Raw genomic sequence first — 26,361 nt, forward strand, 5'->3', positions numbered from 1 at the left:
GGCCGCCTGAGGCCACCAATATAGTTGCCAGAAGGAAGGGAAATTGAAACTATCATTGTAGCTGCTCTCCAGGGCCTCTATGTCCAGGAAGAATGGTGGGTCCAGTAGGACGACCTCCAAAGATAATGCAGTTCTGTCAACACCTTCTTACTTTCCCTGCAGTTCCAAACAGCCAATAAAGTGTCGCTTTAAAGAGATGCATCTCATAAGTTGAAGATTCAGTGTTAGGTGAACTCTGTCCTTGGACAATGGCCTGAGTGCCCGCAGAAAGGGCTCCGAGTGCCATAGGTTCGCCACCACTGCTCTATAGACTTATACTCAAGACAATAGGTTTTCCCAGGTTTTTGCAGGAAAATTGGGTACCTCAGCTTATATTCGGGTTGGCTTATACTCGGGTATATACAATATTTTGGTAAAGGCTTAAAGAAATTTGCTGATCATTAAAAAACTTAAAAGGGATTTTCCCACAAAAACACATTAGGCCTAACTTGCTGATCGATGAGGGACTTCGTGATGGATCATGAGAATGGGGGTCCGATATACCTCCATCACACCCAGATGACCGTGGCAACTGGTCCCACAGCGAGCGGCCCAGTTCATCTTTATGGAGCTGAAGGAGATTGCTGAGCGCTGTACTCTGCAATCTCCGTCAGCTCCATACAGAGCTTCAACACATTGAAAGGAGAACAGAACAAAACTGCAAAAGTTGACCTGGACATTCAGGCACCAATGACCCTTGGTTACAAGAGGGTTAATAAAGTCAGGAGGAGACATTCTAGAATTACTCTTCCCAATTACTTTTTTACAGCCTTCTCTTATACTCACCTATCTACATGTTCCCATTCAGCTGCTATGCTGCGGACCACAGGCGTGCATCAATTTCACCAAGGTCAGCCATAAGCCCCTTATTTTGTAGGCACTGAACTAGTGCAACACTCAATAGAGGGGGCACATTGGGACCAAAAGGTCCTAAAAAGAGAGCAGAGATGGATATACCAACTAAACACAGTGACCCGCCATGGTCAGAACCAACAACAAATGTATATACACTATTGACAAGTGCAAGTCACTTTCTATGTGCCCTGTCAATAGGTATGTGGACTGTTATGTGTTCCTCTGTATGTGCCAATGTGTTTATCTAGTACCATTAAAAACAGTCTTTGCTTATGTTTAGGCCATTTCCATCAAAAATGTTTAATATACATACATTGACCTCTAGTATGACTTGATATGCAACTTGTATGAGGCAATGTACACTACTGGACTACTAAGTCTTGGGGTACACCTTAACTTCAGACAGTCCTGAGCGCTATAATGTGGCTGCTTAGCTAGTCAACACTACGGCAACATCAGTCACTCAGAGATCAGAACACACGCCAGGCTGGTGCACTTCTGGTCCCCGAATGTACACAGCTGATTGTACTGCTTTCATGGGAACTGGAGAGGTGTCCTGCCACCTTCCAGGACGGAGACAATTTGCTATACACATGGAGCCTGTGTCACACATACCATGCTACCAGTGTGAACCACTCAGGTCTCGCAGGACACTGTAAACATTGCGGAGATGCTCAATGTATCTAGTTCTTGGACACTGCTTATGTTATGGTTTGCTTCCCCTTAAAAGGCACCGTTTTCCTTGCTGCCTCTGAAGATGCTCTTTTGATCAGAAACTCAGAGGGTGCAGGGTTTTATCAGTCAGGCACAGTCTTCGGGACTGCCCTTGTCAGGGCAGGAGATATGACTGGCTACAGCACATATTTTCCTTCCCTCCTCATCGGGTGACTAGACCCAAGACACCTGTGGGTCCCTTTACAGTAAATACAACTGAAGAACCACACCGCCTAAAATGTGTGTGGGGCATGTGCCCAATGTATGCACTTATTGATTTTTATGAGACTTTAGTGAATATTCAAAAAGTATTTGTTTTTAAACTGCATTTTCTGCTGCTGGAGTATAGGATTTTTTTTAAATGAAATTATTTCTACACAATCATTGAAGAGTTTCTGCTTGTGATTAGAAGATCTCCAGAGAAAACACCCAGAGACATTAGAAAACTATAAATAACTAGATATTAACGAGATAAAAACGGAAATGTTTAGGCCAGAGCATTGCCGCCCACTCGGAGATTAATGAGAATAAACACCCATTGTGTGGTCCAACAGAAAATAAAACATGTTCAAGCTGTCCACATAGCTCTGCCTTGACTTGACCACCTAAAAATATAATGAAGTTGATCTTTAACCTTCTCAGATACTGCAACTTTAAACCATACCAGATCAGAATGCCCAATATACAGGCATCAGGAGGATGTGAAGGATCAGACTAGCCATCCTCTGCTACCCTCCAGTGATCAACGGGATAGATGCATATGGGGCAAAACCTGCAGTCCACATGCTTGTAGCAAGTATGATGTGTTTACTGGTCTCATGCTTAAGAAAAAAAAAAAAAAAAAAAATCAAGTGCATTACCATACCCTGCTGCCATATTCAGGATAAAGTCTGTTATCCCTTGGGGACTCTGGCCCTGGTAGTTTTCTGCTGTTCTCACATGTGAATGGTTTTTTTCTGTACATTTCTGGGTGAAAACAAAGCTGCTTTCACTACTCTGCCATCCCTACTGCGGCAGAGTACAATGTAAACGTCGGACCGCTCTCAAAGCGGTCCCGTGTATTCATGAGGGGGTGGACCGAGGCGCTGGCTCTTCCCCGAACGGCCCCGCTTGCTCCATAGGCTGGTTGCGACTGCCGCACATCATACGTCAAACCCGCCCCCTCATGAATACACCGGACAGCTTTGAGAGCGGTCCGGCGTTTACATTGTACTCCCCGCGCAGCTTAGATAGCGTTATCAGAAGTTTCCAATATTGCCATCATTCTAACACTGCGTTGTTTGTTTTAGCAATAGGAGCTGCTTACTTCAGTAATCAGCTCCAAGTGCCAAATTTCTGGGTGACAGGTCCTCTTTAAGCTTCTGTCCACATTGCTAGCAAGATGGAGTTCAGCAAAACAAAATGTCACATCGCAATGCAGATTATGGAGGGAGAGAATGAGCAGAGATATAGTAAGTGGAAAAAGAAAGATGGTTCCATAAAGGCTTCTTGTATTAACTGATTAATGTTATTTAAAACACCAGAAATCTTAGACCTCAGTTAAGAAATCACTCACATAGACTTATGTCTAATCATAAAAGATATATGCTCTTTGTTCATCTGCATATCTAATCTCCATTACAAATGGCTGACACCAATCATCAACACAAGGTGTTTTTATTCCCTATAAAATCAACCCAAAAAGTTAAACTGACCATACACATTACATGTCAGAAGAAACTGCAAATCTCATATATCTACTGTGAATGGGGATCTTTTAGTCACCTTTCATACTGCTGTTGTGGGGACAAATATCCGACGGGTATACAGCCTCATAGGTGGCTATGGCATCCGGCCAAGGTACAGTGCGCATACATTTGTGCCACCATATGGTACCGTGCATGCTCCATCTTTTCACACGTGCGCACCGTACCGCTCCGTAGCCCGGGGAAAGATAGGACATGTCTTATCTTTCCCCGTATTATGGCGCCATGACTTCCTATGGAGAGGGACGGGGGTGAGCTGCGCTCACCTCCTCTCCCCGCGCTGCCGCGTGCCCGCCGTGCTACAGTGCGGCGGGCTCACGGCAGTGGGAATGTAGCCTAAGCATAGGGACGGACCCAAACTCAGCTTCTCCGCGCAGTGAAGCAAACATGAACATAAAGCTTCACTTTATGATAGGCAATTAGTATTTACCTTGGTAAGGGCACTTTTTGTAGTGATCCCACTGATGCTGCTGGTGGTAAAGCTTTTATTGCCACTGATTTTATTGATGCTGCTTGTACCGACTGTATTGATGCTGCTTGTACCGACTGTGCTGACTGTATTGATGCTGCTTGTACTGATGCTGTTTGCAGAGACGTTGCTGCCAACTCGAAAAGGGGAGGCCGTAAGTCCTAGGGTTAATTCTTTAAATAAAAAAGAAAAACTTTATATTCAATCCATAGATATGTGCAGTTGCACCTCGAAATTTATGGGTGCTAGGTAGGATTAGGGTTCCCACCCCAAATACTTCAAAATTAAAGAATAATCCAAGCACTCCTTTGGACTATATAATGCCAAGTGAATATTTTATTTAAAAATAAGCGATCATATTCAAATTAGTGACGTTTGGCCAAACATAGGCCTTTGTCAAACAGATCGTAGTAGGGAACAAGTTTGGCTGGCACCACATGCGCTCAGGTATTGACACAGCGATCCGTGTTTGACAAAGGCCTATGTTTGGTCGAAACGTCACTAATTTGAATATGATCGCTTACTTTGGAATATATAATGCCAAGTGAATAGTTTATTTAAGTGATTTATTTATAAGCGATCATATTCAAATTAGTGACGTTTCAGCCAAACATAGGCCTTTGTCAAACACGGATCGCTGTGTCAATACCTGAGCGCATGCGGTGCCAGCCAAACTTGTTCCCTACTACGATCTGTTTGACAAAGGCATACGTTTGGCCAAAACGTGACTAATTTGAATATGATCGCTTACTTGTAAATAAAATATTCACTTGGCATTATATATTCCAAAGCAGTGCTTGGATTATTCTTTCATTTTGTTATATATTCAATCATTTCAGTCATCATATTAATATTCAGAGGTTTTGTAAAAGATATTGCAAGTAGAAGTCACTGTGACCCAAAAATCTCCTGGACAGAACATGCAAGCAGTGGCCATCTGCTGGCCAAGTAACTCCAAAGAGACAGCAACATTTAGAAAGTCACAAACAACACAGAATTTATCGAGTAAATAAAACAAAAGTGGTTGTCACAGCTCACGGTATTACTAAGGGCCGTTTTACTAACAGATGACTCTAAAATAACAATGTTCTTAAATGGCTGGTAATAGGACTCTGCATGCCGTATGGAAGGCTTTTGTTTATTTCCATGACATCCAAGTGATGTAATGGAGCCACTTGATGGATAGTTTTATAAAAGACGCAGCACAGAGGCAGAATGTCTCCAAGTAAACACTGCAACTATAATGTACAGCCGTCCCTGCTCATACGAGGACAGACCAAAAAGGGAAGGAGAAAAAGAGAAAATAAACCCCTTAACTACCCTGCTATACAATATAAGCAGAAGCACCAAAGAAAGATTCACAGAGATGCCAGACACCTATCCGGGGATATATGCAACACTTGTTAAAGGTTTAGGGGTACGGACATCTATTAGATCTAGGTCAGTACACATAACATTTCACTGGAGTAAACTGCTGCAAACACTTAAATGCATAAAAATAAAACAAACATCAGGTATATTAGGGTATATTAGGAAGCAACAAAATATGCAAAAATAATCCACCAGGGGACAGCAGAGCTCTTATACCTTCCAAATAAAAACTGACAGGAGTACCTTTCATTGTCATCTATCCAATGTTACATAAAATCTACATACAGATAAAATATTATAATATATACTCAAACAAAATACACACAATGATTATATATTATATATATACACACACACACACACACACACACACACACATCTATATTACACATACACATATATACACACAAACATTGTATATAAAAACACATAATATTTAAACACAATAATGTAACTATATATAGAGAAAATTTCTTGTGTTATATATACCTGCTCTTTGGTTTCCAGGTTGTGCCACAATCCGACTGCTAGTTGACCCTTGACTTCGGCCATCTTTTATCTCAATAGTGAGCAGGGTCTTCATGTCTGTGTCTTGCTTCTCACCCTGAGTGTCTTTGGATGATGCGTTAAGAGATGGTGTAGAGGGTTGTGCACGCTCTTGAGTCAATGATGTTGTAATGGTTCCATCTGTATTTTCAACTTGCTTACCCCCCTCTGTTGTGGCCTGGGTTCCTTGCAATTGGTTTGAGTTGCTCCTCCCACCATCCTGCTTTGGGATGAATGAGCCCTGGCTTTGGGGAAGTCTTTTGCTCACTTCCCCAGAGGATGTGCAGAGTCCAGCAGAGCTGTGAGTGGAGGACCCTTTTGTTGTGGAAGTCTTGGAGCCCTTTATTTCAGGTACAGATGCACTTTTACCGTCTTGTGTACTGCTGCTACTTGTACTTTGCTCTGCTCTGTGGCCACCGAGCCCTGCAACTGTGCGACTTAGTCCAGATTTTGCTACTACCTTTTCTTCCCTTGTCAACTTAGGATTGTTGTCTTGCCCATTATTCTGACCAGCGGAGAACAAGGTCTGTTGCTGCAGTACCCTTACCCCTCTGGCTGGAGTTTTTTCACCCCTTATGCTGGAGAATCTGAATCCTAATGAAGGTGGGGAGCTGGTGGGTTCTTCTGTAAACTTCTTCATTCTGTCTCTCACAGAGTTAGCTCGACGAAAGGGGGAAACAGGGGCCGCACCATCTACAGTGAAAATAAAAAAGTTACGTTTAGTTACAGCGCTGACACGCAAATGACACAAAACAGGATTTTACATTTTAATATTCCTTTTCTATGAACAAGGTATAGAGGTAGTCTGATTTTCTGCTACATAACACTGAATATTCCATATAGAAAAACTGGACCATGATTTTATACAAAATGAATATTTTAAAAGCAGATTTCCCCAATTGTTATAAAATACAATGCTACAAGATAAAAGTTAACACACAGGTATATGTTTTACCATTCAGTTTTTTGCTTTGTTTTTAGTAACAATGGCATATTTCATTTTTCTAACAGACAAGTAGAAATATCATTTAGAGGAACACGTTTGATGACTCCCTGTTTATCAGCACGTTGCCTGCATTGACACTCATTGTGATGGGATTAGACCAAGCACGTGAGGAACATTACAGTATTATGTCTAAGGTTGAGGGGATGCTCCGACTTCCTTTCTTGGTTTCTTGGAGTTGTACAAATGTCTGGAGAGATCCTTCCGCATTGTTCTCATGTGTTCCCTGATGTATGTCCAATGTCCCTTATGTCTAAAGTCTCTTAGCATTCCTATATGGTCAGTCAACCCCAACATCTTCAACAACCAAGTTATTTCTTCTTATGGGTCATTGATTGAGATTTACAGATTTTATTTTAGGCAGCTGTATTGTAGAATAAAATTGGGTACATATTAACTTAATAGCTGGGTTCCTGCTGTCCATTTTTACATGCTCATTAAGGAATGGTTTTTAATTGTTCCAAATAGAAATTGCCTCAGGGGTTTTCCACTTTCAGTAAATAATTGTTTGCGTAAGGAAAAAGTTATACAATTTTCCAATATACTTTATGTATCAATTCCTCAGTTTTCTAGATCTCTGCTTGCTGTCCTGCTATTTGTGTTCACTTCCAGGGGATAGAAATCTGTCCCTGGTCATGTGATGGACACACAGGTGCATGAGCCGTTATCATCACCAAATAATCAGAGCTGTGTGATATTAATGGCTCATGCACCTGTGTGACATCACATGACCATGGACAGATGTCTATCCTCCGGAAGTAATCATAGAAGCTTTCTATAGAAGGACAGCAAGCAGGGATCTTGAAAACCATGAGGAATTGACACAGCTACTATATTGGAAAATTGTATAGTTTTTCATAACACAAACCATATCAATTTATTTGACTAAAGTTGATTTTTTTTTTGCAATTCCTGAATGAATGCTGGAATGAGAATTCCCCATGGGGCATCAGTATCCACATGTAAATGTAGTAAATTCATGGCAGAAGTAGCTGAGCGCCAGTTCACAAACAGTTGAATCCAAAGATTTCCTGTCGAATAATGAAATGAAGCCAAAGTACTTGTGTGAATGTAAACAATATTCTGAACTCCAGCAGAACAAGACATGGACGGCTACGTCACAAGTCTCCATAAAGAACAGATATCCAGTCTGAACACACAGCTTCACATCAGGTGGGAAACCTTGTATAACTACGGCCTGTAAGTGGTTACCAGACGCTTTGTCTTTTTTTAATCTAGGCTTGGCTAAAAATGTTTAATTTGCACAAAAGGTGATTGGTTTCTAGATGGGCAACTCACTGCATTAGGTAACATATACAGACAATGCGGGACTCATGTGAAAAATGCACCAAGAAAGAAGGACCTTTGCCCGCTCTTTACAGCATTAACCCCTTAACGAAGCTTTTTTGCATTTCCATTTTCACTCCCCACCTTCAAAAATAAATTTTTCCATGTACAGCTGTATGAGGGCACTTTTTAGTGACTGTATTAATATTCCCTGCCATGTACTGGGAATTGGTGAAAAAAATGCATTTGAGCCATTTTCTTGTGGGCTTTGTTTTTACGGCCTTCACTGTGCACCCCCAAGTGACATGTCTACTTTATTATTTGAATCGGTGCGATCACGGGGATACCAAATTTATATACGCTTTATTCTGTTTCAATACACTTAAAATAAAAACCTTATGTGCAAAGAAGGAAAAAAAAAATTTGTTTTCCCATCTTCTGGCTCTAATAACTTTTTCATATTTCGGTGTATAGAGCGGTGCAAGGTGTTATTCTTTTTAAGATGAGCTGATGTTTTCTTTGCTACCATTTGGACTGTGCAACCTTGTGAACACTTTTTATAAAAAAAATATGTTTATAAATATTGCAAAATGGCAACTTACTTTCCAATTTTTTTTTTCATCATTTTTCAGAGGTCATGGGTACTTCAACCCTAGGTTGTTTATTTTATCCTACCATATACAGCCATAGTACAATAAGGCAGTATATAGGGATTTTACTAAATCTATTACAAATGTGCCATTGGCGGATGGAAGGATGAATGGGATAGAATGGAATGGAAGGATGGGATGAAATGGAATAGAATGGAAGGATGAGATGGAATGGAAGGATGGGATGGAAGGAAGGGATGGAATAAAATGGAAGGATGGGATGGACAATGTTCTATAGCTCGCTTCAGGCATCAGAGCTTAAATTCTTCCCTGTTCCACTTTGAAGTTTTTATATCGTAGTTTTACTGTAAAAGAATGAGTGCGCGAAAGTATATTTTATACTTGTATATATATTTTTATATCGATAGGGTAACAATATTTATTATTCTAGCACCACCTTTAAGAAGGGTAGTATAAACGGTCTGAAAAGATACCCATTAACCTCACAGGAAGACCCTATTGATAGGAGGCAGCATACATAAGCATGGGGAAGAACAGGGGACCCTGTTACTGAAGACTGATGGTTCTGCGGGAGTCATATTCAGCATGTAGATATAGCATAATATCCATGAAGACAAAATCCCTCCAATGCAAAATACGACAGATAAAAAATTCCGTTAAAAAATAAAACCCAAAATTAGTTTTCCCACTACTACTACTGCAAACTTGTAAAAAGTAGATACACAGTAATAAGAGGAGGTCCCTTGCCAAACCGTAAAATATGTGGCATTTTTGTATATTGAACATTAAACCACAAAGCCATCCAAACACCCACTGCTTCTGCACAGCAAGACAATAAGACTGTGTAATACTGGCAGTTCCTAGAGGGAAAGTGATTGTAAGAGCGAGGATGTATGGGGATACATATCCAGAGATCTTTCCTTTCCACTTTGCCCCGGGCTCTTGTATAAACTGTGTTACACTTCTCTGTCCATGAAAGGAATGGCACTGGAGGTTTAACAGGTCCCATGCATGCTCCTACTTTTACATATTTTATCCCAATAAGGCAGGGAGACCAGGAGTTGTTTAGTTTCCTTCCCTCCCCCCTCCTCACCATCATCTTCTATTTGATGTTAACCCTCTTAATTCTGTGAAGGTGGAAAGTTCATCATCTACATTTTACAGAGTGATTGCTTCACAAGAATTCATTCACAGCTCTCTCCTCAAACGTCTGACAGTTCACAGCCTACCCTCCTCTGACACCATGCACCCCTGACAATACAGGATTATATGCTTTTTTTGTACAGATTCCCACCCCCAGATTTTACTGGCCTCCAAAAGGTTTGTATAGTACTAAAAAGACAAATCAGCTGCTGCTTCAGGTCTTGCAATATGTGGTTGAAAAAAAAAAGCAACATTGCATCACTGAACGGGCTACCATGCCAATAGCGCCAGTCCCTTTTGGTGGCAGCATCAATAAATGGCGAGGAGACTGTGACCTAGAGCCAGAAAATACAAGCTTATAATGCACACAATGCATCATGTAGACAATGCAGACATGATGTAGCCTTCAGGCAGCTACTTCTTGGGCCATAAAGAGAAGAAAGCACAAGGGAGAATAAATGACCGCATGCAAATATAAAAGTGCACGGTCAGGTCATCCCCATGTACACCTTAGGCCTGCATTACACAGCAGTGTCCTTCTGAGATTTCTAGATGTAGGATTTCCCCATGGAAACATTTGACATCCATCTTTAACAGATAGCACTAAAGATTAAAAGAAATAAATGGATATGTATCTATCAATCTAGTTATGACTGAAATCTAGTTATGTTCAGGATAAATTGCGTGTAGAGGTAAAGTATGTATGAGGAGATACAGGCACACACAGTCTGCACCTGCACATGTTGCAGGCAGGAAGCCAGGTAATGTGAAATACATTTTTATAAAGTATTGGAATGATTCAGAATGCAGACAAAGGCATTTTTAAAATCAGCATAGCATTGGTCATTGGAACCTAACACCATTGCTTTAAACCCCATCCCAACGAGCACCAAAATAGTACGGCATGTGTCAGGTGCCGCTGCCGGCATATTGCAGCAAAGACTTACTGGTAACACCCGCATACCGCAATCGACTTCATGTCAATCCAGAAAGCTGGCGGCTTCAAAAAGTGACGTCATCGGGGAGAAGCAATCGGTTGCCATGACAAACTCAGGACTTCCGAAGACCAGAGACTGTCTCGTTTTAACCCATTCATTACAATGTGCGATTTACACCTTTTAATGAAGGAGGGGGGAAATCCCCATATATTGCCATACTGTAGTTAAAGTACCCTAGGGGGGGGGGGGGGGGGGGAGGTCTCAAAAATAGTGAAAGTAAAAACAAAATAAAAAAAAGTTTAAAATTAGAATTTAAAAAACCTCCCTAGTACTGATATAAACTCTAAAAATTACAGATATTGCCGCGTCCAAAAATGCCTGATCAAAATATAATAATGTTTTTTCACTGCGTTTAATCCGGTAATGGAAAATGGCACCCAAAGTCGAAAATGGCACTTGCCATTTTCAAAGATATAGAGCTTATTTATTAAGGGTCGTGCTGTGCACCTTTCTGGGGGATTACATGGCTTGCACAGGTATTTAAGAAGTGTGTGCTGGGATTTGCCGCTCACATTCCTTTTTTGGCGCAGCTGCACTTGCTTCCATGTGACACAATTTAGGGGACGTGCCGTCGGATGATACAAGAGATTCAGACTGAGCGTGGGATTCAACTTTCAAATTGTGACGCAAGCCCAAGCACTTGGATGCATCACTAAAAAGATGGTGAACTCTGTCGGACCTGAGCGGGGAAGAGACACATGATCTTAGTGAATCGTGGCAGAGTGCATTATCGACTGACTATGCACTTTTGGTAAACTCCAGTGGCCGGGTATGTAAACGTGCCCCAATGTGTGATTGGGACGGAGCCTTTCAATTGTGTTTACAAATTAAATTAAAACATTACATGTGAACGCGACCTAAACGTAATGCAATTACCACATGTGACTGCACCCATAAAGTATACACAGCTCTGATGACTCTTTATGATAATAAGGGCTTCTGCACCAACAATTGTGCAGCATTAACATACCTTCAAACCTTCCCGGATACAGCTAGGCAGTAGCTGGTTTTAGGCCATTTCCCAACCCAGCGGCAGGTATGGCATCAACCCTGTGTCTGAAGGATTTGGATGAATTGCTATGGTGATAGAGAGAATCAACTCTCTGCATCACCACCGAGTCTCTGGAGTGTCTGTATACAGCAGAGCCTGGCAGGCACATTGAGGTCATCACAAAGCGCCCGCGGGGAACTACAGACGCAGGGGAGGAGATGGCAGGACAGCAGTGTGGGGACTAGGAAAGGATAGTTCAGTTTGTTTATTTTTATGCAACAAAGGAAGGGCCATAAGACGGGGAGCATAGAAGGGGCACAATAAAGGTGGGCACAGATAAAGATGCACAATAGAAGGAGGGGTAGAACCAATGAGAGGGAGTAGAGAGGGGATTCCTAATAAGAGGACGATCAGAGAAAGGGACAACAGTAACAGGTGATGGGGAATGGGACATTGTATAGGGTGAGAATATACTGTACAGTGTAAGGTCTCTTGAACACAACCATCTGGCAGCCGTATATACGCTCCCCCCCCCCTAGATGGCTATGGTGCCCAGGCTCAGTACAGTGAGCACAACGGCTATCACCGTACCAAGCCGTAAAAAGATAGAGCAGGCTCTATCTTCGTCCGTATCGACAGCCATGCAATTCACCCAGGGGTGGTGGGGAACGGGGTTTGTCTCAGGAGTTTCCCCATTAATCGCTTGGGTGATGCACGTCACGTTTTTGGACAGTTTTAAAGCATGCGCTTTCAGTCTATTTAAAAACCCATGCGTTTTTGAATGTTTACTATGCGTTTGGTTGCTTTGGGCCGGTTTATCTTCATTTCTAGAAGTGTAGCCAGCTGTGAAACAGATTAAAACCAGCCAAACACATGGCAAACATTAAACACGCATGCTTTAAAACTGTCCAAAAAATCACCCTTTAGGAATTCCTAAAGTAGTAGAAAATGCCAAATCTTGCATTAGGTTTACATGCAAAAACTTCAGCAAACATCCCTCCAAAAAATGTATAAGGTATTTCTATCTACAGACAAGATGCATGACAGCACATTTTGAATAGCATTACCTGATAACCATTAAGATTCATACAAATCAATCTCATAGCGCAACTAGAGCAAATATTTTTTGATTTTTTTAAAATAAAAACATACCCTACTACATACCCCGGGTACCAACCCACATTACTCAATCCCCTCCCTCACATGTGCTACACTGGATAATTTCTGTAAAAGACAAAGTCAAGCACCTGCAGCCTTACCTGGCTCTGCACATGTCCTTGATGGCTTCTCCTCTGGAAAGGATCCATTTCTATCAGCTTTCAGCTTAAGCAAACACAAAGGTTGTGTTAGGAATGTTTTTCACCAATGCAATATACACTGTATTTAAGTGGAGGGCAACAAAGCTAGAAGGTAGGTAAAGCACAAAACTGAAATTAAAATGATCAATTATGTAACCGTATTCCTTTATAATCAAATATTACTGAATGGCGTGGTTACACTAAGAGGTCAAGGTGCGTAAAGCACCAATGAAGTCAAAGCCAACTGCACCACTGTCAGATTGGCAAAACTACTGTTCATTTATTGAAAAGATGGTTCTGACTGTACCAACTTTCCAGGAGATGCACACTGATAAAACAGAACAAAAGAACAGCCCCAGCAAAAAAAAAAAACAAAAAAAAAAAACACACGAGTTACAAGTTACATCTCAGACTACCTGTTCCTAAAAATTTTAAAAATGGACCTGCCTGTCCTATGACTTTTATTCTGAACACTAGCTCTTTTTATTTCTAGAGGAACAGCGCCACTTGGTGGTCAGAAATGCCGTGTGACCAGACTCCAGCCACAACCTCTGGAAACCACCTTGAAGCAAGTGTTCAATTGACTTGCAGTGAGGCCACAAGAGGAATGAAGAAGTGCACAGCGGACACAGTTCCATGGCCTATATAAGTAAGGTATGGACAGGTAGGGCGCTTCCCAGCAGGACAATGCATTTTGCAGTTGCTGTCAGCACCAGGTATAAGAAAACCCTGCTACTAACTACATTTATTGAAGTTTTTGCACCAGTGTTTTGCCGGACTTTGTACTGAATAGAATGTGCAAACTGCTTACGCATGTATTTATAAAGTGTCTGCTCCAGTATTGTGTTGCGGCTGCACTATAAAAGGAGCGTCCCAGTGCAGAGTCAGACCGTGCACCACATTTATTTCTGCGACTAGGCAGAATTTTGTTACACGCTCTATGATAAAGGGGTTTTCCCAAGAACTAAAAATAGGCCCTATCCACCGTATAGGGCAGTGATGGCGAACCTTTTAGAGCCAGAGTGCCCAAACTACAACCAAAATCTACTCTCATGTTGCGAAGTGCCAACATGACTATTTAAGCAGTAACTTATTCCTCACTGCTGTATCACAGGTTTCAATCATATTGCTGTCTTGAGGACATCAATACAATAGAAAGAAGATGGAGAAATCTAGAATGTACCTTTCTTTCCGGGCAGCCAAGGATGTGTTGCTTTAAAATAGCACTGAGCATGGCACGTCCTCGCTGTCGTAGACCACAGTAGAAAGCCTTGAGTCCTCTCTGGCTGCGCTGGGGTGAAGGTTTGGGTGCCCACAGAAAGGGCTCTTAGTGCCACCTCTGGCACCCGTGCCATAGGTTCGCCACCACTGGTATAGGGCCTAACTTGCTGATCAGTATGGGTCTCCATCAGTGCCGAGACCCCCATAGATCGTGAAAACAAGGGGTCCTTTGATGATAAAATCATGATGCTGAACCAGATTTCATTTTTATATCCCTGGCACAAAACAGGCTGGCCTAAAGAAACATTACATACCTATTAACACAATTTAGATCTGCAGTTACTTCCTGACTACAAACTTCTAAGCCAATGCAGGCTGCGCGAGACTACATCGCAATTATCTTTATGATAAATCCTCACAATTCTGCCTTAAGGAAATATATTCATTTGGAGCAAAAAAGATTCAGTTAATAAAGATACCTTATTAGAAAAGTTCTGTTTTCTCTCAGACCAGTTGGATTCAGGTTTTTTAAAGGCACTTGGCTCCTGGATAGTTTCTGTAGCCTTTGGAAGTTTCTCTTGCTCTGTATTAACCTGAGAGGCAGAATCCATGAAAACCTCATTAGTGCCACCCTGTGGTGGGTCATCCTCAGAGTCTGTACTGAGTGTGGAATGCTCGGTTGTATGGGATTGGGCCATAGTTCCAGGTTCTGAGGACGATGTTGAGGAGGATGAAGATAACTTTTCTCTTGATTGAGTAGTCAGAAGCAATGAAATGTCTGACACCGGTTCTACAAATACATTAAAATATGTTTTCATTGGATTGTAGTAATAAAATGAGAACATACAAATGAAAGCAAGTAGGAGGCACACATTGTAAAAGTATTTAATGAATACTATTTTTTGGTTAGTTATGGTTATCCTGTCCGATTAAGGATAGGATAACATTTTTTCAGTTCCCAATGTCTGTTTTGTGCTGGACCGTTACTGAAATCCCAGGTATTTGATTGAAAGCGTACCATTCACTTCTGTAACATACCATTCTGAGCGGTGCGAAGTTCATGAATTTGAGCTTTGATGATCTTTCGTTCTTCAAAGTCCTCCTTCTCCTCCGCCTTGGAGAAAAAAAAATGCCCAAATCAGTGTAAAACCCCTGACAACAAACAAGATAGTTCACTTAAAATGGATGTCAATCCATATGGAAAAAGTAGCAAAAAAATTGTAAACAGGTAGAATTCATCAAAATGGAAAAGCCAATGGAATGCCATGGAATCTTTAGATGAAGTCCTACACAGATCTCCAGAGACGCATCATGTGCTGTGTACTGACCACCCAGATCTGCTCCTAATTCAAGTCTGTAGGCCTTATGGATCTCTAAAATGAGATGCCCCCTGGGGCACAGAATCAATTCTCTTTAGCATGTAGCTTCTGCCAGGGTTTTTAAATAGGAAGGGATATAGGGGTATATTTACTTACAAGGTCACACGAGTTCACTAAATGTGCATTGTCTGGTTATAATGCAGTGTGTGGCGATTCACTAAGATCGTGCGCCAGAAATCATGTGTCTGTCGCTTCCCCGCTCCAACAGAGTTCACCATCTTTTTTGTGGTCCACCTTTAACATGGGGCGTGCAACACAATTCGAAAGTTAAATACAGTGCTGGGTCCAAATTTGATTTGTGTCGCATGGAAGCCAGCGCAGCAGCAAGCAGTTTAAGCCATGAAGAACGTGCATGGTCTGAAAAAAGTGCACCGTGCAAGCCTCAGTAAATGTGCCACATAGGCTTTAACTTAAGCCAACAATCATTGACTACAAGTGAGGAGAGTCCTTACAGCCAGGGACAATTGTTTTGATTTAGTGAACTTTCATCATAATGTATATTGTCTAACAGACATGTCAACATGCTTCTCTTTCCAACTTACCAAAGAAGGAGCCATGTCTCCAAAATTATCCATACTTTTGGACTGCACTGTGGCATTGCCTTGGTCTGTGTAGCGGTTGACCAGCATGCCTGCCAACGCTGCAGCTACAAAACATAGGAAAAGGACACAGTTAAAAAGTAAAAACAAAAAAGTTACTAAATGTTTTTATGTAATGTTGTAATCCAATTAATCCAACAGCGGATCACATCTCACCCTCATCTCTATACAGACACACAGACTGCAAATGAAAATAAATAGACCAATAAAATAAAAAATAAACATTAAAAGTACGTAACCAATAAATATCATAAAGTCATAAAAACTTTTCAGTGCCATTACCTTCTATCTCATCATTCCTTATTTTCCGGATAGCAGCTCTAATAAGTTTCCTCTCTTCATATTCGCTGGCATTTCGAAGCTGGAACAGATGGTATAAATAGTAATGTACACCTTTAGTAATACTGCAGCCAGGCGTACTGCTCAGCCATCAGAAGGGAAAACACTGCCCTCTACTGTTTATAAGAACAATCACAAAGTCCAGCTCACCTCCCAAGAACTGCTCGAAGCTTCACCTTGAAAATCCGCAGCCAATAGCATGTAACAAACGATATCCAGCCCTCTCCTGGGATCTGGTTCCAATTCATTATTTCTTTAAAAAATGTGATTAACAGCAGTGTATAGATTATAGCAACAAGTAACCAGGCGTACACAACTGTACACCTATACACTGCTTTTAATAATGTTTTTAAAGAAATAGAGAAGAGGAACCATATTCCACCAGAGTGCTGGATATCGTTTGTTACATACTGCCCTCTACTGGTAATAAAATATTACTCTTCGTGCAAAGATGATAAATTTCATAAATTTAAAATATTAAAAGGAAATCGACCATCAAAATTAAAGATCCAGGCACAGAGACTGTGGTAATGTTATTATATTTGTTATCCATTGCCTCTTCCCTTCTAAAATAAATTTTAAAATTATGCTAAAGAGCCTCTCGTGGGCTATAGCAGAGCCCCTCCACACAGTAGTTGCACGGGCTATTGCACTATTCAGGAGGATGAGGTCTCCCTATCCCCCTCTGCTTTCTGCAATGTCACAGAGTGGGAGAGAAGTTCTCCTGTACAGTTAACAGTCAGAGGGCTTCTGCTATAGCCCTTTCAGCTCATTAGCATAAACGTAACATTTTATTTCAGAAAGAAGTAGCATAACATAAAGGAGAGGTATATTATACAGAGGAATATCAGGGAGGTAAACTTTTTATGCTCAGAATTACAATACAATAATTATGTAAATATACAGGTCATTATCACGCACCTAAAATACAGGCGGGGGGTTACTTGATTTCAATGATAACAGTATGAAATACACCCATTAAATGCTAAACCTGACAAACATAATCAGTGAGCAAAACTACAGAAAGAACTAAAATATGAAATCAGACATTTGTCCTTAATAGACCACAGAGTATAGAGTACCATAGGCACGAGACAAGTCCCTTCAGGAAGAATTTTTGACTTGTAATAATTAAGAGGAGTTGATGTGAAATTGTTTTGACCATGCCCGCCTCCGCACATCACCATCAAAAACATTCTCAGAACGTACCAGGGCAGTGAGCTCCTCCACGTCACTTATCTCCTCAAGTCTTCCTTCCAGAGCATGTAGAGCTTTTTGTTGCTTTTCTTCTATTTCAGCACTTTAAAAACAAATAAAATTAAAAGTAAAACCCCACATAAATGGACCATTGTGTACGAGCTAAAGTAATTGGAGTGCACCGAGAAGATGTGATTTGTATCTTCTCACATTCTTTTCCCCCAAAAGGGGAGATTTTTTAAATCAAACACACAAAGGTCCTTTCCATGAGTACAATGATCAGACATAGGTTATTTGGAGTAATAGCCCCATTTACAGATAGCAGAAACATTTGCATTCGTCACACTCACATATACCACTGTTGGCCACTAGTGGGTGCATCATCCACGGTATATACCAGTGATGGACAACCTGGCTTGGTGTGTCAAAATTCGCCAAAAAAACGAGCATAACTCAGGTGGTGTGTCACCTTGACAAAAAAACATAATTGTGTGATATTTATTGTTTAAATAACAAATATGTATAATTATTTAACTTCTAGGGTACTTTAATCCTAGGTTGTGTGATTGATCCTACCATGTACTGCCTACCATGTACTGCCAATCTCAGCCTCCCGGCTACTGCACCTGGCCGTGTAGGAGCCGAGGATGAAACTCTCCGGCGGCCGCGTGTCACTGAAAATGGCTATGCGTGTCAGCACTGACACGCGTGTCATAGGTTGGGCATCACTGGTATATACTGTAACAATCCAACGCACAGAGCACAAGATTTTTATCTGATAAATGACCTTTGATTAGATCATAATCTGCTCTTTATGAGCACATTCACACTTTTTTTTTTTAGATTTTTCTAACCGAAATCCATTCTTACTTATGGACACTCTTTCCCCACTGCTGATAAAAAAAACCATAGAACCTGTCCTGTTAAGTGTTCCACGACAACAATCGATCAGTGTGAAAAAGCCCATTGAAAAGAATGGTTCAGTAAGGCATGAGAAAAGTCATGTTTTCAGACTCCCTAGTATACTTTAACTCTAGATTGTCCGATTGATCCTACCATATACTGGCATACTACTGTATGGCAGTATATGGGGATTTTCCTCCTCATTCATTACAATGTGCTGATAGCACATTGTAATGAAAGGGTTAAAACGAGACAGACAGTCTCGGATCTACGGAAGACCAGGGGCCGTCATGGTGACGGATCGCCGCTCCCCCATGACGTCACCCACCGTCATCTTTTTGATTGCTGGTGTTACCGGTAAGTCTTTGCTGCGATATGCAGCAAAGACTTACCGGCTATGGAGGGGGCTCAGCCCGAGAGCCCTCTCAATTAACCCGCGGCCGACCCATGACGTGCTATTAAGTCACGGGTCATGAAAGGGTTAAAGAGACCCATCTTGGGCTGTCTGGGACTGTAGGGTTAGTGAGAAAGTGTTATTATGGTTGGTTTGGAGCCATAAGAGAACTTGCTCCAGGCCCCCATGATTCTTGCTGTTCAGGTCACATGATATGGAGTGCTGAATTTGAAGAAGGAGCCGTGGAACAAGAGGAGGAGCCGCTGAACTTGGCATACAGCCAGATGTTTGGGGTTCCTGCTCAGCTAAGGAAGATAACAAAAGTCGATTTTATGGGGATATGAGGGGAACAATTTTAAAGGGAACCTGTCACCAGGGACCTCAGTTTCTCTAAAGACAGGTTGCAGAAGCTTATTACACCTGCAGTGCAAAAGTGCCTGTCTGCCTTTAATAAGCATTTGCATTACAATATAATTGTGTTATAACTTACCTTGCACCCTGACAAAACCCTGGAGTAGTCAGAGAGGCTGGGCTTAGGTTTGGATGCATTTCAAAAAAGAACTTGTGGCTTGTCTGTGTTACTCACTCTTTAGATCTTTGTGCTCCTGTACAGCTCCACCACCTGCTCCTTCTCAGAGGTCACAGCCTGGTCAGCCTGACATCAGTGAGGGAGGGACAAGCTGTACAGGAGCACAAAGATGGATGCAGCCTGCAGCGCAGACAAGTCACATGTTGTTTTTTGAAATGCATCCAAACCAAAGTCCAGCCCCTGTGACTACCCATGATTTTGTCAGGATGCAAAAGTAAGTTATAAAATTATATTGTAATGCAAATGCTTAGAAAAGGCAGAGATGCTTTTTTGCACTGCAGGTGTCATGGGCTTTTACAATCCGTCTTTAGTAAAAAAAAAAAAAAAAGGTTCCCTTTAAGCTAAAAGAAGGGTTAATAAAGCTCTATGGGAACCTGTCAGTCACTAGCTGTATTTGTAAAAACTGTGGTGACATGTTCCCTTTAAATGGAATCTATCTGCAGGCAGCCTCCTCCCCCTGAGTAACTAATGAAGCTTGCTACAGCAGCCACCCATAGCAGAAGGGAAACTCCAACCTAAAATAAAAGGGAAAATTTCTCATCCGTTTTGGACAAATCGGGAAACCTTCTGGACCAATCCCTTCCAAGCGTCTCTAATAAGCAGCCATAAAACACAAGTCAACAGGTTTATAATGAATAAAACAAACCCAGGATGATTTTCTTTGTCCTCCTGTCCATTACTTTTCTCTGATCTGAAACGTTTAGATGCAAGAGCTTCTTCACAACGCTCAAGCTCCTTTCGCCGCAGCTCCCGAATAGCTGAGCGAATCTCTCGTCTCTCCGCCAGGTCCAGGGTGACCTCCAGCTGTAAAAAAAACAAAAACCACAGTATACACATAAGTTCAGAGCCAAAAGTGAAAATGTACATGAGGTTTCGGGGGATTAATACAAAGTAAATTGTTAGGCATACTTTATGCCGGATGACTGAATGAATGTTCACATTTTCCATATTCAAACCTAAAAAGGTCTTTAAATTTCAACAAATTTGTTTATGGAAAATGTGATTTCAGCAGATGACTAGTCGGAACAGAAGAAACCTATGTTAACCATTTCTCTGGCTGGGTTAGTAATACCAGTTCCTAAAGCAAACTACCACATGACAATGTGACAAGTAAAGAACTTTGATAAATTTTGCAATGGATCCTAGACTCCACCCAGCAGCGTGTTTTATTTAGAAACAATGCTCATGGTGCACATAGTGTAGTTGAAATCACAAAGCTGTGCAGAAAATCTGTTTCACATATGGCGTTTTACTTTAAGGAGTAGTAAACTCGATTCAATCTACCATCAAAATCCAGCACGATAAACCAGGGACACTTACTCATAGATCCAGGCACCGTGACTGTGCTAATCTTCGTGCAACCGATTGCTGCCTTCCTTAGGCTAATAAGCATTCCGTTAAAATTTTATTTTCTGAGGAGCTCTGGTGGGTGTTTCCAGAGCCACTCAGTGCTGCAGCGTTGCAGGCTGTTACAATGAGCAAAACATGTCTCAACCAACCCCCTGCTCCTTCCCTCCTCCCTCGGCCTGTGTAATCTAGCAGCAGGAGGAGGTGCAGGGGTAGGGGAAACCTGCTGTGATCATTGTAACAACAATTGAAAAAGACATCAATAAGGGGCTCTGGAGACACCCACCAGAGGCACTCATTAGCATAATTTGAGTTTAATTTTAGAAGGAAGGAGGTCATGGATACCACAGTCACGGTACCCGGATCTATGAGCAAGTGTCCCTCATATATCATGATGAATTCTGATGGTAGATATTCCAAGCTTAGACTCAAACAGCATATGTTTTGCTGGCAAAAATGTTAGTATCAGAGCTGTAGTACAATACAGCATTTGTCAGTCTCAAAAGAGTGGTTGCAAGTGCTCTGCTACTCTATTCTAAGACAACTTGTAGACCTCTTATCTTGGTATTATTGGGGATCCCAGACCCGCATATCAGATATTATACCCTACTCACAGAATATAGAATAATTCTAGTCAATCTCAAATTGTACGAAACGTGACATCAGTTGAACAGTTCTCATAGCAACTTCAACAAAATATATAATCTTTCTGCCTCTGCCACCAGATTACTGGTGGTAGACTAACCTCTTATACTTATACTCTTATATGAATAACAGCATGCAATGTCAATCAGCTGCCTCTAAAGCTAGTAGGATCATGTCATGTATCAAAAGTGGTATGGACTCTCGTGATAGGGATGTAATATTACCACTATACAAGGCATGGGTTCGGCCTCACCTGGAATATGCTGTCCAGTTCTGGGCACTGGTCAATAGAAAGGATACCCTGGAGCTGGAGAGGGTTCAACGTAGAGCCACAAAAATGATAAGGGTATGGAGGGTCTTAGTTACGAGGAAAGATTAAAACAACTAGATTTATTTAGTCTGGAAAAGAGACGACTACGAGGGGACATGATTAATTTATATAAATATATGAATGGTCCATACAAAAAATATGGTGGTAAATTGTTCCAGATTAAATCAAATCAAAAGACAAGAGGGCACTGTCTCCGTTTGGAGAAATCAAGGTTTAATCTCCGGAGGCGACAGGGCTTTTTTACTATGAGAACTGTCAATCTGTGGAATAGCCTGCCTCAGGCGATGGTCACAGCAGGGACAGCGGAGAGCTTCAAGAAGGGTCTTTTTACACCTAAATAACATTGATTGTTATGCTATATAGGATTGTTTCCCCCAAATCTCTTCCTCATCCAATCCCTACCCTTCCTTGGTTGAACTTGATGGACAAGTGTTTTTTTTCAACTGTACAAACTATGAAACCTGTTACCTCTAGGGAATGATGGCACCATATCCAACTAACTGCAGGGTTCAGATATTGCAGGGGAAACAAGAAAAATATGTAAATTAACCCCAGGGGCTCACTCGCATCACCTGGCCAACTCATGACTCCACCTTCCCACAATGATGCACCTGCTTAGTATTTACTCCTCCATCTCCATCCTCCATGCACAGCCGCATTAGTAACCTGGGGCTACGGAAAGGACAAATTTTTGTGCATGTTTGAGATGTCTGAGCACAGTAGGCCGGACGTAGCGGTGAATACTAAACAGCCTGGGCGGGAGGGGGGTTGGGCGTGCATAACCATGGAGCAGAGTTCATCCCCTCCTCTCCCTCGTGCCACCGTGTGCCCGCCGGGCACATGTGAGTGAAGTTAGGCTAACACTGGTAATCTGGTAATTATGTAATTGTCAGCTCCAGGCGTAGAAAGTACACGCAAGATACGAGGCAAGGATTCCAAACGCACAACAAGATTCACATACACAGGCTCAAAAATACAGCAACATTTGCTTTAAGTATAACGCAAATTGGGAGGTGGTAACAAAGGATTAATAAACCAAATAAATAAAAAGCTTTCTAGGGATCCAAGCATTTGGAGTTAGTAAATAGCATGAAACACTAGAGGGCAGCAGCGTGTACTCTCAAGAAGTGATGCCGATATAAATAGGAGATCACATCTGGACCTCCAGGTTTAAAGTTCCCAACAAATTGTTCCAAAGTCTACTTATGGAACAAGGGAAAAACAGCTTGGCACATCATGCAATACATGGCGACATAAGCATATGTTCTAATAAACATAGGGCCAATTTTTTTTTAACATTACGAAACATTTTTAGAAAATTCTGTCTGTAAATAAACTGCAGACCAGAAACTATTAGGAAAAGCAAAACATTGACGGTATTGCCAATAACCCTGAAGAGAAGGCTATGGAAGTGGTTGGGGGAAGGGAAAGCGAGAACATCTAAATAAGGAACATCTGCTGCAGACAAGACAAACAGTTATTTTAGAACCATTCCACAGAAGAAACTTTATGGAATATTAAAGAAAAAACGCATTACATGACAAAACGTATGATGCAGTCGTGCTTCATTATACGATTGCCGTAAGCCCATGTATCAGTGCTTTCTATAAGTGGGGCTTCAGATCTCCTGACAAAACAGAACCATTAACGACTTGGCCTTTTTTAGTTTCACTTCCATTTTTCACTCACCACCTTCAAAAATCTATAACTTTTTATATTTTTCTGCATAAAGAGCTGTGTTATGGCTTATTTTCTGCGTAACAAATTGCACTTCATAGTGACGGTATTTAATATTCCATGGCGTGTACTGGGAAGCGGGAAAAAAATTCCAAATGCAGTGAAAATGGTGTAAAAATGCATTTGCAACATTTTCTTGTGGGCTTGGATTTTACAGCTTTCACTGTGCGCCCCAAATGACAGGTCTACTTAATTCTTTGGGTCAGTCCGATCACGGGGATACCAAATTTGTATAGGTTTTATAATGTTTTCATACATTTAAAAAAATTAAAACCTCCTGTACAAAAATTTTTTTTTGATTTTGCCATCTTCTGGCACCAATAACTTTTTCATACTTTGGTGTACAGAGCTGTGGGTAGTGTCATTTTTTGCGAATTTTGATGGTGTTTTCATTGCTATAATTTTTGGGACTGTCCGACCTTTTGATCATTTATTAAATTTTTTTTTTTATTTTTCAAAATGGCAAAAAATGCCATTTTCAACTTTGGGTGCTATTTTCCGTTACGGGGTTAAAGCTGCCGGCAGCATTGCCGGCGGCGATCTAGGTGAAAACACCCACGATCGGTGTTAGCACCGGTTTGCAGGGTTTCTGTGTGAAGTGTTAAAATAAGCAGAAGGTGGGCCTGGGTTAGGAGCAAGCTGAAGGAGAAGGAAGAGACAAAAGATGCTTTAGAGATTTATAAGAAGTAATTTCTTGCTTCGCAGCAGAACACTGTGATAAGTTAGGATGGTTACATAACGTATAGACTGTGCGAGTGCTGTAGAAAGGAGAAAGTAGTGAGCCCACTCCGATCGCGGGTGTTACAGCCGGCACCCAGTGTTTCCCGATTCCAGTTCGGCTCAGATCTTGAGCTGAACCGGCTTCGGCTCTGCATCCGATATATCGGACGCTGAGCGTTAAAGGGAACCTACCACCACGAATGTACCTATAAAGGTAGATCGGGTGGTAGGTGGATGTATGGGACGTGAGGATAGCCCTTTTTAGAGCTAATCCTCACGTCCCCGCTAGCCTAGCATAAACTTTATTGCCCTAATATGTTAATTTAATTAAGCGGCTACCGGGGCGTGGAGTAGCCGGACACGAGGCTACACGGCGCGGCTACTCCACGCCCCAGTAGCTGCTTTCCCCCGCCTACCCTGTGATCTTCGGCGCGCAGCTCCTGGCAGCTGCGCGCCCTCATCCGAGAAGCCGGAGTTCTGCGCATGCGCAGTAACTCCGGCCTCGTTCCCGAGATTGCGCATCTTGGCCGGAGTTACTGCGCATGCGCAGAACTCCGGCTTCTCGGACGAGGGCGCGCAGCTGCCAGGAGCTGCGCGCCGAAGATCACAGGGTAGGCGGGGGAAAGCAGCTACTGGGGCGTGGAGTAGCCGCGCCGTGTAGCCTCGTGTCCGGCTACTCCACGCCCCGGTAGCCGCTTAATTAAATTAACATATTAGGGCAATAAAGTTTATGCTAGGCTAGCGGGGACGTGAGGATTAGCTCTAAAAAGGGCTATCCTCACGTCCCATACATCCACCTACCACCCGATCTACCTTTATAGGTAGATTCGTGGTGGTAGGTGCCCTTTAAGCAGTTAAATCTGGTAGGACAGAAAGGGTTCAAATGTTAGAGAAAGAAGCAATTGACAGACTGGAGTCAAAAAGTAGATGGGTGAAAATGGAAGAAAAATGGAAGAAATACAAATCAGTATAAACTGTACATAAAACATATGTTGTGATCGTAAATTATATAAATAGACCTGGGCTTGAAATAAGGGTTTGTCAAGTATTAAATACCCCCTAAAAGCTTTTGGGGTGATATACACTCAGATTCTAAGGTGCAGATGTGCAGCATTTCAGTTTTTCTCAGAACTGAAGTGTCAGGAACGTTGCAGGGGGCACATGTGTCGTAATACAAGATGCCATTGTACTGTAGGAATGCAGACAACTCCTGGAGAAAACTGCATCTGAGGGAGAAGAGTGAAATGTCAGATAGTGACCTATAAAAGCTGGAATGAGTCTGTGGAAGATTTTCATTTCTTCGGAGTAGAAGCGAATCACTCAACGTAACACATTATGTACAGCTTCATCTGACAGCAACGCAATTTGTCTCCCCTGAAAGCTTTGCATTCCTGGCCTGGAGGATGGACGAGTGATGGTAGTGTACACACTTCTTAGAGACAAAACCCTCAACTGTAATCTGGTTATTCCATAGATATACGATTACACTTCACAATAATGGCTGTGTGACCTTCCAGACCCCTGAAGATATACTCAATAGATATCATTTACACTCTGTAAACTGTATATAAGCAATTGTGATTCAGTTACCTTGTGCTGGACTAATTAGGGAAAGAGGTTAGTCCACACTTAAAAGGGAACCTGTCAACACATATACAGCCAGTGACCGGTTCCTATAAAGCTCTATTACTGACCGACCCCCTTTGAGCTAAACATTGTTTCGCTTACATCCACATAAATCACCTTTTATCTTATATTCCTGGCATCAGACGGGGAGTGTCCTGCTCGGCCGGCCCCATCCCATCTAATCCTGCCCAAGCCTAATGCCTCCTTACTGGTCACCGTTCATATCATGTGACCAGAGTGACATCAGCTCAGGTACTTCAGCCT

At 41.8% G+C, this 26,361-nt stretch overlaps 1 protein-coding gene and 1 long non-coding RNA gene across 2 annotated transcripts in view; one reads left to right on the top strand and one right to left on the bottom strand.

Annotated features, from left to right (window-relative positions):
* The window catches only part of SMTN (smoothelin), a 79,785-nt gene that overhangs the window by 21,445 nt on the left and 31,979 nt on the right, over positions 1-26,361 (bottom strand). The window contains 9 exon segments of the mRNA XM_072149143.1: positions 3,784-3,995; positions 5,683-6,432; positions 13,032-13,095; positions 14,771-15,081; positions 15,273-15,405; positions 16,213-16,316; positions 16,552-16,630; positions 17,818-17,908; positions 20,338-20,495. Of these exon segments, the coding sequence (XP_072005244.1) occupies positions 3,784-3,995; positions 5,683-6,432; positions 13,032-13,095; positions 14,771-15,081; positions 15,273-15,405; positions 16,213-16,316; positions 16,552-16,630; positions 17,818-17,908; positions 20,338-20,495 (1,902 nt within the window).
* LOC140127929 (uncharacterized) lies at positions 6,758-13,715 on the top strand. The gene is made up of 3 exons (XR_011855087.1): positions 6,758-6,850; positions 7,840-7,915; positions 13,564-13,715. It is a non-coding gene; the product is annotated as an uncharacterized lncRNA (long non-coding RNA).

Source organism: Engystomops pustulosus, chromosome 1 (genome assembly GCF_040894005.1).
Source record: "Engystomops pustulosus chromosome 1, aEngPut4.maternal, whole genome shotgun sequence".
NCBI classification, from domain to species: domain Eukaryota; kingdom Metazoa; phylum Chordata; class Amphibia; order Anura; family Leptodactylidae; genus Engystomops; species Engystomops pustulosus.